Source organism: Mobula hypostoma, chromosome 14 (assembly GCF_963921235.1).
Source record: "Mobula hypostoma chromosome 14, sMobHyp1.1, whole genome shotgun sequence".
NCBI classification, from domain to species: domain Eukaryota; kingdom Metazoa; phylum Chordata; class Chondrichthyes; order Myliobatiformes; family Myliobatidae; genus Mobula; species Mobula hypostoma.
Window position 1 is genome coordinate 28,293,676 of NC_086110.1, and position 19,414 is coordinate 28,313,089.

Sequence of the window (19,414 nt, forward strand, 5' to 3'; positions counted from 1 at the left end):
CAGACAGTATTAAAATAAATCCAAAGACATTTTATTAGTATATTAAAAGCATAAAAACAACCAGAGAGAGATTAATGGCACATCAGAGACAATAGAGTGTGTGGAGCCAGAAAATATCAGTGAGATGGTATAGGTGAGGTCCTAAATGAATAGTTTTCCTCAGCATTCACAAAGGAAACATACTTTGTAGTTGTATGATTTGGCAAAGGCCAATGTAACATTCCAGTGCCTGAGAGATTTGGGGTGCAGAATCGTTGAGAGACTTTAAGCTGTGTGTAGACGAGCATTTAAGTCATCCAGGCACACGAGTTTATAAGCCAAGTGCTGGAAGATGGGATTAATATAGGTGGATCCATACTGGTCAGTGTTGACATAGTGGGTTAACTGGCCTGTTTCCATGAATAACCTTGCGACTCTACATTATTTTAATATTAAAGCATTTTTTTCTGGTAAGCGCAAACTGATTGCATTTACTCTGGTCAATTTCTATTCTTCCTGTTGTAAGGCTATCACATCCAGGTATTTACGAATGGACTACTGGCTCATGGTGCTTCTTTCTGAAGTTACCTGGAAATGTGAGTTGTTTAAACCTCAGACAGCTGCAACAGTAGTAATAGTACTAGTAATAGAAGTAGATAGGACAAAACTCCTTGAATCTTATAATAGATAAACTTGCTTATTTTAACTCAGCTATGTCCTCAATATCCATGTGAGACAGAGACACAGATTACCCCTGGTTAACAGAAGACACTGACAATAAATATAAGGCTGTAATGACAAATAGTGGTCAATCTTCCTTAAATGTAACAAGTTCTATGTATGTTTCAGTTTGTCAAAATGAGTTTGCTTTTAATTTCCTGAAGTCCTACAGGGAAGAGATTGACAAACCTCAGATCTTACTCACAGTCTACTGCAGCTGATTTGCAGTAGAGTTATAGCACAACTCATGTAGCCATCCTTGGCTTTGATACCTGCTGCTCCTGAGCCAACCCCAATTCCAGCTCCAGCTACATGCTTTGCCCACACGCTGGACCTAACCTCAGCCACAGTACTAGCCATATATAATGTTCCATTACTTTAACTAACCTTCCAAAGGCACTGTGAATTACTACGGAAGTCACAGACAGAGAATTAACATGCAAGGTAAATGTAATTTTACATATTCTTTGAAAAATGACCAAGTAGTTCATAATAAGCAATCGACATTTCTGACCCTGACTCAGCTGCACACCAGCTATTGATTTTTATTGCACATTTTGCTGCCCAAGACACCAGACACCACACACCACAATAGAAGACTCTGAAGGGGCACTGTAGCAACTACTTGAAAAGAAACTAAAAATTGCTGCCCAACTAAGTGAGGGAGTATGGTAACTGTATGACACGCTTCCAACTTACTTAATTCCAAGTTGAAAAAGTCATTTATTTCATCATTACAAACCAACAATAAAATCATTTGACTCTTCTATAATTCATGTAAAACAAAAACAAACGAGACAAGCAAAATTGGATCAAATTCAAACACGAGTGGTCAACAAAAAATATGTGCTCCCCACCCACCCACTGTGCTGCCATGCAGGTGAACAGGTGACGATAGTCATATATTTCTACCGCCACCCAAACCCACGTGACAAATTACCTTAACACAGAGTGAGGTTACGCAACACAAATACGATACAGACAGAATAAATAGATACATGGTTCCACAAACACATTACAATTATAAACACTCCTGGTAATGCATGGCCAACTTTACGAGTACACAGATCTGCAGAAAGTAAGACAGTGGATAATGAGGACTCAGTTGACGATTTTCCTGCAAGACCAACAAAACCGACATGTTCCAGAAAGATGTCACACATTACTGGTGGAATTTGAGGCCACTTTTCCTACTTTTCAAATGTGAAATTGATTGACAACAAACCAGATCTGCTATCAATGACACAGGACCAAAACCTAACCAGTGCCTCATTGATTCTGGCTGCCCCTTAGTCATCCATTCTCCTTTCTAAGTAAAACATTAATCCAATCAAAGTTATCTTGATGGAATATTTAATTGTTCCAGTACCTGATTCGATATTCTTTAGCCTACCTAGTAAGGTGTGATAGAAATAGTCAAGTAGTAGCTTCCCTATGCATTCTTCAAACGAAGCTTCATCTCTATTGTTCGATTGCTGATTAGTCTTTTCAAACTGGTGTAAGGTTTATTGCTCAGGTTTCAGCAGGAGTGTTCGAAAAATATTTAATCTCTTCTTTGAAGGTTCTATCATTAAAATTAGTTAGTCTTCTCATGGTCTTTCTGCTGGTTATTGCCATAAAGAGCTGGAAAAGGAGCAGAAATATTGGCAGGGGGAGATTCTAACTCAAGGGAATACCTTTCATCATCAGCAGCCTCTGAGGTTATTGACTATTCATCATTGTTTTATGTAAGAGGTTCCCAACCTTTCTTATGCCATGGGTCCCTACCATTAACTGAGGGGTTTGTACCCCAGGTTGGGAAATCCTGTGTTACACCAACAAACATTTTGACATCAAACATGCTGCAAATCTAGGAAAGTACAGCATATTATTTTTCAATTTGCTTACCACCACTCTTTTGGGACTAAGCCAATGAGTAGAACATAGGAGAGAAGTGAGTCTCACCAATCCCATGTAATTGAGTTCTTGTGACTTGAAAACAGGAAGATATGGCAGCAAAATAAGCCTTCTGCAATATAATCAGCAATGCCTCCTGTGATTCCAAGCCATGGTCTTCACTGAAGTGTACACACCACTTATTCTATTGCTGTCTGGAATATTGTGGCAGCCTGTACACAGTCTCCAATGGTTACAACTGTACACTGCGCCAGATTCCTGCTGGTTGACTTGCATAAATTAATGGGTGCTTCAAATGATCTTGAAGCGCATATTTATATCAGCCCAATAAGTATCTTAAGCAGTTGGAAATAACTAAACACAAACAGCTTAATAAAGTAGCAGTAGGAAAGAATATGAGAAGCAGCAGAAGAAGATGGATGGTGTGGAATATTAATTTTAGGATAAAGAAGGGATGTGGTTAAAGGCTTAAAAGAGGTGAGGTCACAGCTAGTTTTCAGCTGAAAAGAAAAGCAATACAAGATTGTTTTCTAAGAGCTGTTCCATTTTGTTAGCAATGCTGTTTATGCCATAAACCTATTTTGAAATATGACTGCTACTGCCGAAAGCGTAATACACTGCATGATCTTCACTGTAACATTATCATTGGTTCAATTCCTTGCTATTGGGAGCAACACATTGCTCTTCTGATTGCCTTTACCAGTAGAGCTGCAAAACATAACAAGGGTCCTTACAGCAGCAAGTTCTGAACACATACTCAGCAAATTACAATATTTGGTTGAAATGGTTTTCTCTGTTTAAGAGGGGTAGCTTGCCTAAAAATGGTGCTATCATGAACTATTTTGTTTTCATAAATTAACTGAGCTTCTAATTGAAGTCTTAATCGTGATAGTTTTATATTTATTTTTTACTGCTGATCCATGAGGACCTAATTCTCTACATAACAATGTAAATAATTCATAATTGGTTTTATGTGCAATGCAGTTCATGGTCCAAAATGCAATGGTCCAATTTCTTTGTAGTGTTGATAGCTCAATGCCATACCTTGCAAAACTTTTAGGTTGTATTGAGTATGAAATCTGGATAACTGCTATAATAATATTATTACATATTTTTATACTTTGAAGCAATTGGAGGAATGTTTCCCGGTGAGGTTTCAGTACTACCTAATATTTACAAACACATACAGATTGGTTGATTATTACTACAAACTGTTTTGTGAGACATGCCTGACAATGGGCCACGTTGGACCATAAGGCCTGGGCATAGGAGCAGAATTGGGCCATCTGGCCCATTGTGTCTACTCTGCCATTTGATCACAGCTGATTTATTTTACCTCTCATCCTCATTCTTATGCCTTCTCCCCATAACCCTTGACACCTTTACTAATCAAGAACCTATCTACCTCCATTTTAAATCTACCCAATGACTTGACCTCCACAGCCATCTGTGGCAATGAATTCCATAGATTTACTGCCCTCTAGTGAAAAAAAAATACTCCTTATCTCTGTTCTAAACAGGTGTCCTTCTGTTCTGAGGGCTACCCTCTGGTCCTCCCCATGTCCACTCTATCTAGGCCCTTCAATATTCGGTAGCTTCTTTCAATGAGATCCCCCCCCCCCCATTCTTCTAAACACCAGCAAGTACAGGCCCAGAGCCATCAAACGATCACCATATGTTGACCCTTTCATTCTGAGGATCATTCTTGTAAACCTTCTCTGGACTCTCTCCAATGCCAGCACATCCTTTCTTAGATATGGGTCTCAAAACTGTTCACAATACTCTAAATGTGGTCTGACCAATACTCTAAAAAGGCCCAGCATTTCAAACTTCCTTATGTAGTCAAGTGAAATTTGAATTCCTTTGTTTCATTGTTCTTCTTCCTTTGCCTTTTATCTTGTATTGATTTGAACATGAAAATTATTGTGGCAAAGTTTACAGAAGCGTTTTTATATAAACCTGCTGGATAAGAATAGAACAAGATTAGTTGGAAAATCTGTTTTACACCCCTTGTGCATTCCAAAGGGAGTAAAATTATCTTGGATCCAAGGGCTGCGTTGCACCAAATTTCAAGAACAGCTTTTGAATTAAAATTGCAGGCAACATTTCAGTCTTGGTATCTTCATGCATTCACTGCATTCAGTTAAAATATTTCTCACTGATCCCACAGGCACATTCTGCATCTCTGGCAGATGATAATATGAATGATCTTCACGTAACTATCAAGTCTTGTGACAATCTGCAACACAAAAGGAAGGATGCTCAACCAAGTCCTTATGCGGTCTACAAATTCTTTGATTTTTCTGACCATGACACTGCTATCATTCCCAACAGTAATAATCCACAGTTTGATGATCACATGCGATTTCATGTACCAATGAATGCAGAGCTTGATCAGTATTTAAAGTCAGAATCATTGCTTATTTACGTATTTGATGATGCAGATGCTACTGATCCTTCCTATCTGGGAAAGGCTGAAGTCCCACTTATTCCACTGGCTCATAACAAGAACATCTCAGGTAATAACTTTAAAAAACATAGTTTTCATTTCGAAAATGTAACTTAATACAATACCCCATCTTAGAATTTGCTGATAATTAGCCAATAATTACATTGTGGGTAATTCAGGATAAATTTTAATTTGAGAACTTGGCATGATCAGTACCTGTAACTATGATTGAAAAATTAAAGAGAAATATGCAGTAAAAACAAATAACCACATGCAAGAATTGTAGAAGTACAAAACTAGGCCACAAATAATGTTAAAGTAGGAGACAGAGTTCTGATGCATAACAGAGAAGTATTCGTCTACTTCTAAAATACAGGATATGAAGCAGACCTGAATACTTTTAGCCCATTAATAGTAGATGAAGTTCTTTGAATTTCATCCTAACATGGAAAAGAATATAAGGTTGTAACATCTAATAGATGTAATAAGTGATAAAAACATATATCCAAAAAAATATATCCAGTGGTAAGAATTGTGTATATGAATTTAGACCATAAGGTATTGTTAAAATGGAAGACGAGGTTTTGACAGATTAGAAAAAGTGATGAAGTCTGATTCTGAAATAGGGAAATGTGGGCATATAATCCAGCAGCAGCATGTTCAAGATCTTTAAATGACACTCTATCCAGGAAAAGAAGCTGCTAAAGAAGTATAAAGAAAAAACTGCTACAACTTTCTTTTACAGAGAGTTTCAAAAATCCCGCGAGCGACCATATGAAAAAGAATTGATAGAGAGGAACAGGGATTAAACCCAAAAACTGAAGCTCTAATTGAAATAGAACAGTGAAGGTTTATAAAACTGAAACTTATAGACACATTAGAAGGGTTTGTGTAGACATTTTCCAAGAAATAGTGTTTATAGTCAAAGGAATATTATGGCAGGTGTTAAAATGCAATAACAAAATGGACACAGGACAGCCAGTTTATCTAAGACACATTTAATTTATGGCATCTCTTTGGAAAATATGAGCTTCTGTATTTAATATAATTAAATTGAATGAAACTCTGATATAAAATTTCTAGGGCTATCATCAAAAGTAACGGCAAAGTCCTTACAAATGAACCAATAAAATGCTAAATAATAGACAGGCTTACTGAATGCAGACTTTGGCAATTGATCAAGCAGTCAAGAAGCATAAGAACCTGTATAATAGATATCTGTTAGCTCATGTCCAGTAATGTTACTACTTCATTTAAATAATTTGATGCATAATTGGCATTGCACCATTCCTTTGTACTTATTAAAATAACTAATAGCTTTTCCGCACCAGCAACAATCTCAAACCAATAAAGCATGGGTGTATTAAGTTCCAAGATACCAAGAAAGTTGCCCTGAAGTCAGCTATTGGTAGGTGTAAACAAAAAAAAAGTAGTGCAAATATATCTTGCTATTCATTTACAAAAAAAAATCATATGGTTTATTATACCTCGGTGAGGTTCTGTTGATAATTGACCATTTCAAGAGCACAGGGTAACATTTGGTTGCACAATGTGATATAATGTTGCTTGTTTCTGTTGACAGCTGTGCAGAAAATCACTATCTAAAGTTTTGAAACATCACAGTATTTTCTGAAACTTTAAAAATAATTTGTTATCCCCTTTCAATGTAGTCTCTTTATTTTCATTTAATTGTAGGTACATTTGAAATTACAAACTCTGAAGAACAAGAAATTGGCACCATAAATGTTGAATTAAAATGGATGATCTCATATTTCCCACCAAATGAATCAATAATGATAATGGATCAGGCACAGGTGGTTGCAAAGAAAGAACCAGAAAAGCTGCCAATGAGAGAGGACCTACCTGAGAATTCAGTTACGGTAGCTAATTTTATACTTTTAAAAAATTATTTCAAGATGTTACCTGAGTAGTTCAGTGCATCAAATTTGCGGTATCCACGAGCTTTCTTTAAGCTTAATTATGCTTTCCTTGGTATTGTTTCATGATTAAAGAGTTAAGGAAGGAATATTAAAATGCAAACTTAAGAAAGAGTTCCCACTGATGCTGGGAGTGTATTGTGCACTCATAAAATTTGAAGACATGCATAACTATCACATGTATTTTCGAATTGCCAAATCTTAGCGTAATGTGTTGTTTTGTTTTGCACTGCCTAAGACTCTCTTCTGCTGGCCTGTTGGTAAAAGTACTTAGGCTGGCTAAAAGATATGAAAACAGATGGTGATCCAGCAGAGCATTTGCTGTGATGCTGAATCCTCCATAGAAATCTATTTCTAAGGGGATTCATCTAGCTCTTGAATCAATGGATGGTCCCCATTGCTTGCAATCTAAGCAGCAGTGATATAAATCAAGAGAAGCCAGCTCAGTGATTTCCTGGGAGGGTGTGGCTCAACTTCTTCCTCTTGCAGGGGTGAGGTGTTTGAAGCTTCTGTAGCTCTTGAGTTTTTACAGGATGGGGTTGCTAGCCCAATGCCCACCTCTCTTCTTTTCACAGCCAGGCTTGGGACCATCCATGGCGAAGTTCTGTCTCACTTAGATCTCAAGAATTATTAAGGTCGTCGTTTGGGTCAATTTCTATGACATCACTCTTTGAAGCATCAATAGCTTGATTAAAAAGCATCTTACAATCCCATATTCTGTATCATATATTTACTATTAAGTAAGTGGCATTTTCCATGTAAAGAGCAAAGGAAATCATGTTGCTAACATCAGTATTGTAATTTGTCTTGGGGTAATTATTCATTTTCGGGGTGAGATTTGTAAGAACTTCCAGTACAGGTCTTTGAGGTACAGGTAATTATAGTTAAATATTAACATATTGATGAAACTATCAATTCAAACTATAAATAACTGTTTTAATGTGAGTGGAGGGAAAGATGACTGGGTGAATTAGGATCCTTTTTTCACAAAGCTCTATTAAGATTGCCACTTAATTTTAAAATCAATTGCTTCAAGCTTGCACTGATTTTATTTCTCTCTATCAGATAAAATGGAGATAATAAAAGTAACTTCTTTAAAAATCCCAAAATTTACAGTTTTCACATTTTATGGGAGTATGCGCCTCACCCCACCTGTTTTGTAAAGTTGACTCGTTCTACTAAAGGGCTTGAAGCCATGTGATTTCCAGAATTTGTAGGAGTTTTCTATTTAACTGGAGGGTTATTCCATAAAATTACAATTATTGTTTAAAATCAAAAAAATCAGTATATTTTCCTGTCTTACCCCTCAGCTACACTGAGCTCCACTCCATTTGGCCCCAAAAATTGTCAAAAACCTCTGTTGACCCAACTTTAAAAACTATTCATATCGAGATTATTTTATTCATCTTTAGCTGCAGCATAAGGTACTTTTCTTTTTATCATATTTGAAATGTGCCTGTAATTTAAAACCATTATAAACAAATTAAGAGTTCTTTCATTATTATTTTTGTGTTGATAAGCACTTGCTCCAAATATCCCCTGAATTTAATGACTAGTACCATGCTCATGATCATTGAGTTTTATAATATAGAAACTGGCTCCTTGGCTTACTTGGTCCACAGTGACTATCATGTACTTCACTATACTAATCCTATTTACCAGCACTTGATCTGTAGCCTACTGTACCTTAGTGATTCAGGTGTTAATACAGATACAAACAAAATATTTTGACAGAAACTGCCTCCATTACCTTCTCAGACAATGTATTTCAGATTGCAACCACACTCTAGATGGGAAAAAATTCTTTCCCACATCTTATGCAAAACTCTTACTCCTTACCTCACACCAATGCACTCTGGTCTTAACTGCTACTGCCAAGGAGAAGGAGTTCTTACTATTTATACCTGCAGCAGGTCTCCCATCAGCCTCCTCTGCTCCTAAAAAAAAATCGAACCTACCCTGTCTTTCCTCATGTCTGAAGTGTTCTGGCAACATTGTGGTGAAATCTCTGCATCCTCTCCAATGTAATCATGTCCCTCTAAAATGAACAGCAACTAGAACTACAGTTCCAGCTATGAATTAACACATATTTTAATGAATTGTACCTTCAATTATATTCTTTGCCCCAACTAATGAAGACAAGTATCCCCATGTGACTAGAATTCAGAAGAATGAAAGGTGACCTAATTGAAACCTATCGAATGGTAAAAGGCCTTGATAGAGTGGATGTGGAGCAGATGTTTCCTATGGTGGAAGAGTCTAAGACCAGAGGACACAGCCTCAGAATAGAGGGACGTCCTTTTAGAGTGGAGATGTGGAGGAATTTATTTAACCAGAGAATGATGAATCTGTGGAATTCATTGCCAGAGGTAGCTGTGGGATACCAAGTCTTAATGTACATTTAAGGCAGAGGTTGATTGGTCTGGGCGTGAAAGGATATAGGGAAAAGGCAGGAGATTGGGGCTGTCAGGAAAAATGGATCAGCTGTGATAAAATGGCAGAACAAACTCGATGAGCCAAATGGCCTAATTCTGCTCCTATATCTTATGGTGGCTCTTTCAATATCCTATCTACCCTGTATCTCCACCTGTACATTTGTTTCCCAAGGTCTCTTTGTTGCTTGGTACTTCCTAGGACCCTACCATTCATGAATTATCTCCTACTTTTATTGTACATCCCCAAAATACATCACCTCACACTTTTTGGAATTAAATTCCATCTACCATTGTTCTGCCCAACTTATTAGCTCATCTATATCATGCAGCTTAGACAACTCTTCTTACTATCAATAACACAACCAATCTTTGTGCATTCTGGAAACTAACTAGTACACTTTCTCTATTCACATCCAGGTCGTTAAGATACATAATAATAGCAAGCATCCCAGTGCTGATCCTTATGATACAACACTGTCACTGGCTTCCAATTGTGAAAGTAACCCTCAGTCATCACTCTTTGTCTCCTAACGCTAACTAAATTTACCAGCTTAACTTGGATCCCTTGTGCTCTAACCATTTGGACCAAACTTCCTTGTAGGATCTTAACAAAAGCCTTCCTAATGTCTATGTCGATCACATCAACCACAATAATCTCATCACTATATTTGAATTTACCTCTTCAAAAATCTAAATTTAATTTTTCTCCCACTAACAAATCTATGCTGACCATCCCTGATCACTCACTGCCCTTCAAAGAGTAACTTAATCCTGTACCTCAGAATTTTTCCCAATAATTCTGCTACCTGTAATGTTAGGCTATTTGGTTTACAAATTACCTGACTTATTTAACCCTGCTACACTTCTTGATTAAAGGTGACACATTTGCTGTTTTTCCAGTCATCTAATGCCAGTGAAGGTTTTTTTAAAAAATCAGTAAACGAGGCACCAATGTGCAGGCTGTATGAGGGAAGATTCTGTGCCTGGCACCATGTCTACGTGTTTGCACAGATCAGCAAGCCCTCTGAATGTGCAATTTTGGATGCCGTATTTAAAGAAGGATGTGCCAGGCCTTGAGAGAGTCCAGAGGAGGTTCATAAAATAATCGTAGGAATGAAAGGCTTAATTTGTGAGGAGTTGATATCTCTGTGCCTGTACTCAATGAAGTTCAGAAACATAAGAGGGCATCTCATTGATACCTACCAGATACTGAAAGGCCTGGGTAGACTGGGCATAGAGAAGATGTTTTCATTAGTAGGCGAGTCAAGGATCAGAGGATGCAGCTTCAGAATGAATGGATGTCCATTTAGAATTGCAATGAAAAGGAATTTCTTCAACTAGAAGGCAGTGAATCTATGGAATTTGTTCCCACAGAGTGCTGTGGAGGCCAAGCCATCTGAGTGTACTTAAGGCAGAAATTGACAAGTTCCTGATTGGCAAGGAGGTTAAGGATTACAGGGAGAAGGTAGGAGAATGTGGTTGAAAAACAAATCAGCCATGAATGAATGGAAAACTGGACTAGATGGGCTGGATAGCCTAATTCTGCTTCTATATCTTATGGTCTTAAAATATATCAGAGCCCAGACAATATTTTGCCTTGCCCTTTATCTCAGGCTGAGAAACATCTCATCAGTCCTTGGGAGTTTATGTAACTTTATGTTTGCTAAAAAATCTAAAACCTCCTCAAAGAGCTGTAGAATTTCACCATCCCAGCAGTCTGCAATACTTCATCTTTAACTGGGAATTTTCCAGCTGGGGGTGTGAGGCGAGGGGAAGGCATGATGTGATGGTTATGTATGGAAATATTTTGAAAAATATTAGTACCAGTGTTTCAGGTGGCGTTCTCAATTGGCATTCCAGATGAGTCAGCTTATCTCCAATTAGTCACTGAATCTACTTTTTCTGTTTCCAAGAGGTAGATGGCATATCTTGTATGGTAAATATCAACAAGGCAGTTTCCAATGTATTGCTTTTAAACTCCTGTTAAGAATCTGTCAAGCATATAATTGGCAGAGATCAAGAAAGGTGCAATGTACTGCAATATCTATGCAGATAAGTTGGGAACTAAAATTGTGGAAGTATTGAGATAAGTGAAGGAAATTTCCAGAGAAATCAAGCAATAATTTTTTGAAGACTGATTCCATGGCATTTGTTATTTTAGGCAATGAAACTCAAAAAACATTCAGTTAAACAAGAAGTAAGAAGAGTATCATGGGATGACGGAAAGATTACTGAGAATTCAGTAAGTATTTATTATTTAATTTGATCAGCAATTGTTGTAGCATTTTTCTGTTGATTGGATTTTCCCTCACATATTTAGAATTTTACATTTTTCAGGCAATTTGCTGAAATTCCAAACTGATAATTACACAGTGACATAAATGGAACAGTTGGAACTTGAATATATAGAGACACTGGATCTTCTTAATCAAAATTTGGAATCCTGAAATTGGCAACACACAGACTGAGAAGTATAAATCAGTGGGAATGAATTCTATTAAATTTATGCTATAGGGCCCAGGCGAAATAATAACACTCCCTATTGTCAAAACAACTTTTTTTATTGCTAGAAAGGTAGAGTATTAATAATTAACACATCTAAGAACCTAATTAAAACATCTGACATATTTCAGTACATCTTGTTGTGAAAGAGTGGTGAAAAATATTATTGAAGATTGTAGATTAGTTTTTCCCTCATAACAATTGGAATAGCAACAACAATTGCAACTGGGAATACGAGAGGAGATGGAACAGGAAAGAATTTGTTATCCCTAAAACTTCTTCTTAAATTTTGTTCTATCAACTTCAACATTTTAATATCCATAGAGAAACTTCAGCATACTCATTGAAGCTCTGAGGTTGTAAAGCAAAGGACATTTCTCCAGTATCTGGACTTAATTTTATAGTTTCAAGGCAATGTTTGGCACCCTGGAAACCAGAAAATATTATTTTCTTTTCCATGATGTGTTTTATTATCTGTCCCTAACCTACCTTTTGTCAAGCAAATCCTGTCTCCAGCCTGAATTTATCAAACTTATTTTGAAAGATTTTCATGAACAGCTTTGCCTGATAGTCACTTTCGCTTAGGTTCTGTGAGAAGAAAATCTACTAATCTTTGTTCTCGCTCGAAATATTAATTTTAATTCTTGTTATTCTTATACTATGCTCATAGTGATAGTCAGGTTTGTAATTCAAAAGCAAGGAATCCATCTGAACATAAATTTGATCATTACGATACTTTCCCCAAGCAGTAAGGCTGATCAACTCCTCCACCCACTAACCCACACCTCCACACCTGCCACCACCACTACTTTATCATTTCCTGTCAGTCACCTAATGTATAGACACTCCTGTGCCTAGTGTCACTTTGTCAATCAATGATCTACGTATATAAGTTAATCCAATGTATTTATATTTATTGTGTTTTTTAGATTATTGTATTCTTTGTCTTAATGAGTTTTTTATGCTGCATCAGATCTGGAATAACAATTATTTTGTTCTCTTTTACGCTTTGTATACTGGAAGTGACATTAATCAGTTTTGAATCTTGAGGATATTGAGAGTGTGGGAGGGGTATACAATGGATTACTGAAATTAGACCATAGACCATAAGACCAAAAGGTATAGAAACAGAATTAGGCCATTTAGCCCATCGCGTCTGCTCCATCATTTCATCCCGGCTGATCCAATTTTCCTGTCAGCCCTAATCTCCTGCCTTCTTCCCTGACCAATCAAGAATATATCAAATTCTGCCTTAAGTATACATAAACAATTGGCCTCTACAGCTGCCTATGCCTAAGAATTTCACAGATCCACCACTCTCTGCCTAAAGAAATTCCTCCTTATCGCTATTCTAAAAGGATGCCCTTCTGTTCTGAGGTTGTGTCCTCTGGTCTTAGACTCTGCCACCAATCTGAGAAGGAGAAGCATAACTCATATGTATCAGTATCACAATAGAATAAAGGGAATTACAGGAGGAGCATGAAAGAGGAGCTTGTCCAGGTGGGTTGGAGGAGGATGCTGACTGGGGTGATGGCAGAGCAGAGATAGCTGAAGTTTCTGGGAATAGTTCACAAGGTGCAGGATAGATATGTCCTACAGAGGAAGAAGTTCTCAAATGGTAGGGGTAGGCAACCGTGGCTGACAAAGGAAGTTAAAGACTGCAGAAAGCTAAGGAAAGGGCATATAAGGTAGCAAAAGTGAGTGGGAAGTTGGATGATTGGGAAGTTTTTAAAATCCAACAAGAAGCAACTAAAAAGCAATAAGAAGGGAAAAGATGAAATATGAGGTCAAACTAGCCAATTATGTAAGCAGAATACCAGAAGTTTTTTCAGTTATATAACGGGTAAAAGGGAGGTGACAACCGATATTGGACCAATGGAAAGTGATGCTGGTGAAGTAGTAATGGGGGACAAAGAAATGGCAGATGAACTTAGTGGGTACTTTACATCTGTCTTCTCTGTGGAAGACACTAGCAGTGTGCCAGAGGGTCGTGAATGTCAGGGAGCTAGAGTGGGTGCCATTACTATTACAAAGAAAAAAGTACTAGGCACCTGGACCAGATGACTACTTCTCAGTTCCCAGAGAGGTTGCTGAAGAGATAATGGATGCATTGGTCATGATCTTTCAAGAATCACTTGATTCTGGCATGGTCCCAGAGGACTGAAAGTTTGCAAATGTCACTCCACACTTTAAGAAGGGAGGAAAGCAAAAGAAAGGAAATTATATGCCAGTTAGCCTAACCTCAGTGGTTGGAAAAGTGTAGGAGTCAATTATTAAGGATGAGGTTTCTAGGTACTTGGAGACGAATGATAAAATAAGTCAAAGTCTACATGGTTTCCGTGAAGAGAAATCTTGCCTGACAAATCTGTTAGAGTTCTTCTAGGAAGTAGGGAACAAGCAGGGTGAACAAAAGAGCAGCAGCAGTGGATGTCATTTACTTGGATTTCCAGAAGGCATTTGCCAAGGTGTCACACATGAGGTTTAACAAGATAAAATCCTATGATGATACAGGACAGAGACTGGCTTGGATAGCAGAATGGCTGATAGGCAGGAGGCGGTGAGTGGGAATAAAAAGAACCTTTTCTGGTTGGCTATTGGTGACTAGTGTATTTCACAGGGGTCAGTATTGGGACCACTACTTTTCACATTGTTTGTCAATGACTTAAATAATGGAACTGATGTCTTTGCAGCAAAGTTTGCAGATAATACAGATAGGTGGAGGGGGTAGGTAGAGCTGAGGAAGCAATGCAATTGCAGCAGGACTTAGACAAATTGGAAGAATGGGCAAAAAAGTGGCAGATGGAATACAGTGTTGGAAAAGGTATGATAATGTATTTTGGTAAAAGGAACAATGGTGCGGACTATTTTCTAAATGGGGAGAAGGTTCAAACATCAGAGGTGCAGAGGAGCTTAAGAGTCCTTGAGCAAGACTCCCAGCAGGTTAATTTATAGGTTGAGTCTGTGGTAAAGAAGGTAAATTTAATGTTGGCATTTATTTCAATGGGAATAGAATATAAAAGCAAAGAGATAATGCTGAGCTTTTATATGACACTAGTCAGGTCGCATTTGAAGGATTGTCAACAGTTTTGGGCCCCATATCTCAGAAAGGATGTGTTGTGATTGGACAGAGTCCAGAGGAGGTTTACGAGGATGACTCTGGGAACAAAGGGGTTTAACATATGAGGACCGTTTGGCAGCCTTGGGCCTGTATTCACAGGAATTTAGAATAATGTGGGTGGAGATCTCATTGAAACCTACCTAATATTGATAGGACTAGATAGGGTGGATGTGGAGAGGATGTTTCCTATGATGTGGATATCCAGAACTAGAGGGCACAGCCTCAAAATTGAGGGGCAACCCTTTAGAACAGATGCAAAGAGGAATTTTTTTAGCCAGAGAGTAGTAAATCTGTGAAATGCTCTGCTACAGACTACAGTAGAGGCCAAGTCCATGCATATATTTAAGGCAGAAGTTGATCATTTCCTGATCAGTCAGGGCATCAAAAGATATAGTGAAAAGGCAAATGTATGGGGTTGAGTGGGATCCGGGATCAGTCATGATGGAATGACGCAGCAGACTCGATGGGCTGAATGGCCTAATTCTGCTCTTATGTCTTATGGTCTTTTAGGAAACATCCTCTCCACATTCACTCTATCAAAGCATTTCACCATTCAATAGGTTTCAATGAGGTTACCCCTCATTCTTCTGAATTCTAGTAAACACAGGCCCAGAGCCATTAATCTCTCTTCATGTGACAAACTATTCAATCCTGGAATCATTTCTGTGAACCTCCTTTGAACCCTCTCTAGCTTCAGCACTTACTTTCTAAGATAAGAGGCCCAAATCTGCTTACAATACTCCATGAGGCCTCACCAGTGCTTTATAAAGTCTCAACATTACATCCTTGCTTTTATATTCTAGTCCTCTTGAAATGAATGCTAACATTGCATTTGCCTTCCTCACACAGACTCAACCTGAAAATTAACCTTTAGGTGCTCCCAAGTCCCTTTGCACCTCAGTTTTTTTGTATTTTCTCTCCATTCAGAAAACAGTTAACCCTTTCATTTCTTCTACTGAAGTACATGACCATACACTTCCCAGCGCTATATTCCATCTGCCATTTCTTTACCCATTTTCCTAAATCTGTCTGTTCTTCTGTAGCCTCTCAACTTCCTCAAAACTACCTGCCCCTCCACCTATCTTCATATCGTCTGCAAACTTTGCAACAAAGCCATCAATTCCATCATTCAAATTATTGACATATAACGTAAAAAGTATTAGTCCCAACACAGATCGAGTGTCCGGCAGCCAACCAGAACTGGCTCCCTTCATTCCCACTCTTTGCTCCCTGCCAATCAGCCTCTGCTTTATCCATGCTAGAATCTTCCTGTAATACCATGGGCTCATAGCTTGTCAAACAGCCTCATGTGCGGCACCTTGTCAAAGGCCTTCCGAAAATCCAAGTACGCAACATCAACCAACTCTCCTTTGTCTATCGTGCTTGTTATTTCTTCAAAGTGTTCCAGCAGATTTGTCAGGCAAGATTTTCCCTGGAAGAAACCATGGTACTATGACCTATTTTATCATGTGCCTCCAAGTATCCTGAGACCTCATCCTTGATAATTGCCTCCAACATCTTTCCAACCACTGAGGTCAGACTAACTGGTGTATAGTTTCCTTTCTTCTGCCTCTCTACCTTCTTGAAGACTGGAGTGACATTTGCAATTTTCCAGTCTTTCCGAACCATTCCAGAATCTAGTGATTCTTGAAAGGTCGTTATTAATGCCCCCACGATCTCTTCAGCCACCTTTTTCAGAACTCTGGGGTGCACACCATCTGGTACAGGTGACTTACCTACCTTCAGACCTTTCAGTTTCCCAAGAACCTTCTCTCTAGTTATGGTAACTTCACACACTTCATGGCCCCAACACCTGGAACTTCCACCATACTGCTAGTGAAGACTGATGAAAAATACTTATTCAGTTCATACGCCATTTCATTGCCCCCCATTTCTATCTCTCCAGCATTTTTCCAGTGGTCTGATATCCACTTTCACCTCTCTTTTACACTTTATGTATCTAAAGAAACTTTAGATATCCTCTTTAGTATTATTGGTTAGCTTACTTCTGTATTCCATCTTTACCTTCTTAATGGCTATTTAGTTGCTTTCTGTTGTTTTTTTAAAACTTGCCAATCCTCTAACTTCCCACTAACTTTTGCTCTGTTATATGCCCTCTCTTTGGCTTTTATGTTGGCGTTGATTCCTCTCATTAGCCACGGCTGTGTCATCTTTCCTTCAGCATACTTCTTTCTCTTTGGGATATATATATCCTGTGCCTTCCAAATTTCTTCCAGCAATTACAGCCATTGTTGCTGTGCCGTCATACCTCCCAGTGTCCTTTTCCAATCAATTCTGGCCAATCCCTCCCTCACACCTTTGTAATTCCCTTTCCTCCACTGTAATACTGGTACATCTGACTTTAGCTTCTCCTTCTCAAATTTCAGGGTGAATTCGATCATATTATGATCACTGTCCCCGGGGGATTCTTTTTCCTTAAGCTCTCTAATCAATTCTAGTTCACTGCCCAGCACCCAATCCAGAATAGCTGCTCCTCTGGTGGGCTCAACGACGAGCTGCTCTAAATAGCCATCTCGTAAGAACTCTAGAAATTCCCCCTCCTGGAATCCAGCACCAATCTTGATTTTCCCAATCTATCTGCATGCTGAAGACCTTCATGACTATTGTAACATTGCTCTTTTGGCATGCATTTTCTATCACCCATTGTAATTTGTAGACCACATCCTTACTACTGTTTGGGGGTCTGTGTACAACTCCCATCACGGTCTTTTGACCCTTGCAGTTCCTTAGCTCTATACACAATGATTCAACACCTTCCAACCCTCTGTCACCTCTTTCTAATTATTTTATTTCATTTTTTACCAACAGAGCACCACCATCCCCTCTGCATTCCTGCTTATCCTTTCGATACAATGTGTATTCTTGAACATTAAGCTCCCAGCTCTAATCTTTCAGCCGTGATTCAGTGATGCCTACAACATTATATCTGCCAATTTGCAACTGTGCTACAAGTTGATCTTCTTTATTCCGTATACTGCTGGCATTCAGATGCAACGCCTTCAGTCCTGTATTCATCCTTTTCGATTTTGTCGTACCATGCTCAACCTTTTGATTCCTAAATTTGAGGTCTTACCAACACCTGCATCCACAATCCCTCCACTAACTGTTCTGGCACTCTAGTTACCATCCCCCTGCAACTCTAGTTTAAAGCTCACAACGCAGCATTAACAAACCTTCCCACTGGGACATTAGTCTCCCTCCAGTTTAGGTGCAAACCATCCCTTCTGTTCAGGCCCCACCTTCCCTGAAAGAGAGCCCAATGATCCAAAAATCTCATACCCTCCCTCTTGAGCCACGTATTAAACTGTATAATCTTCCTAGTTCCGGCCTTACTAGCACATGGCACGGATAGCAATCCTGAAATAATAACCGTGGAAGTCCTGCCCTTTAGCTTAGCACCTAGCTCCCTGAACTCCTTATGTAGAACCTTGTCACTCGTCCTACCTATGTCATTGATACCTACATGATACCATTGACTCTGAGATGTTCAGAATCTTTTGTAGCCTACGAAAATTTATTTTGAATTCCTTCCATTTATGTTTTTATGTGTTCTTTATTCATCCTTTCAATACCTTGGCCACACTGTAAGGCCCTGCACTTACTGTCCAGCCCTAGTTGTTCTTGAAAGGATGGTGTGCATTATTTCTTGAACCATTCAAATGAACCATTCAACAGAATTGCTCTCTCTCAAATGAAGGTATTACCGCAATGCTTTTGAAACAGATATTCTCGTATCTGGATAGGGTAGGAACAAAAGAACTGCAATCTACTTCCAAGTCACTAAGCAGTAGAATTTGGGAGGGAATCTGCAGGTGATAATGTTGCCATTAGTCTCCTTCTTGGTGGTCGAGGTTATGGACTACAAGCTGCCCTCAGACTAGTCTAGGCAAGTAACTTCAGTGCAATTTGGAGATGTTACACACATGCTGATGAAGAAAGTTAATGTTTTTGGATAAAGTCCCTTTTCATCTACTTTGCTATCCACTTGTCAGCTGTTCATCAAATTTACAAAAATAATTTCTGTGGTGTTTTCATGGATATGAAGAGAAGACCCAAAAAAGTAGATATGATCTTGGGATGCATTCAAGATTGAGTTTGGGCTGGGGAAGGAGCTACTTTCTGTAACCTGATGGTATTCTCATTGTAGCTTGCCTTCCTGTTAACTTTTAAGTTATTTAAAAATTTAGCTATAGTACACCAGTTTCCTTCCTGTAAGTATTTAATATAAATATATTGTACTGGCCGCAGTAGCACTGACCTCTGAGGCAACTGACTGGTTACAGTTTGCCTGTCTGAGAGTTACACCACTGGGAGTTACACAGTCAGAAAAAGCTGATACAGCCCTGGTCTTTCAAAG

The 19,414-nt window shown here is 38.5% G+C and overlaps 1 protein-coding gene across 8 annotated transcripts in view; it reads left to right on the forward strand.

The window, feature by feature from the left end:
* rpgrip1l (RPGRIP1 like) overlaps window positions 1–19,414 on the forward strand; it is a 194,637-nt gene that overhangs the window by 107,100 nt on the left and 68,123 nt on the right. For 7 of the 8 annotated variants that reach the window (XM_063066857.1, XM_063066856.1, XM_063066855.1 and 4 more), the window contains 3 exons: window positions 4,766–5,114; window positions 6,740–6,924; window positions 11,578–11,658. In XM_063066857.1, the coding sequence (XP_062922927.1) occupies window positions 4,766–5,114; window positions 6,740–6,924; window positions 11,578–11,658 (615 nt within the window). Of the gene's footprint in view, window positions 1–4,765; window positions 5,115–6,739; window positions 6,925–11,577; window positions 11,659–19,414 lie in introns of those variants that run through there. The other variant, XM_063066862.1, reaches the window with a different exon arrangement.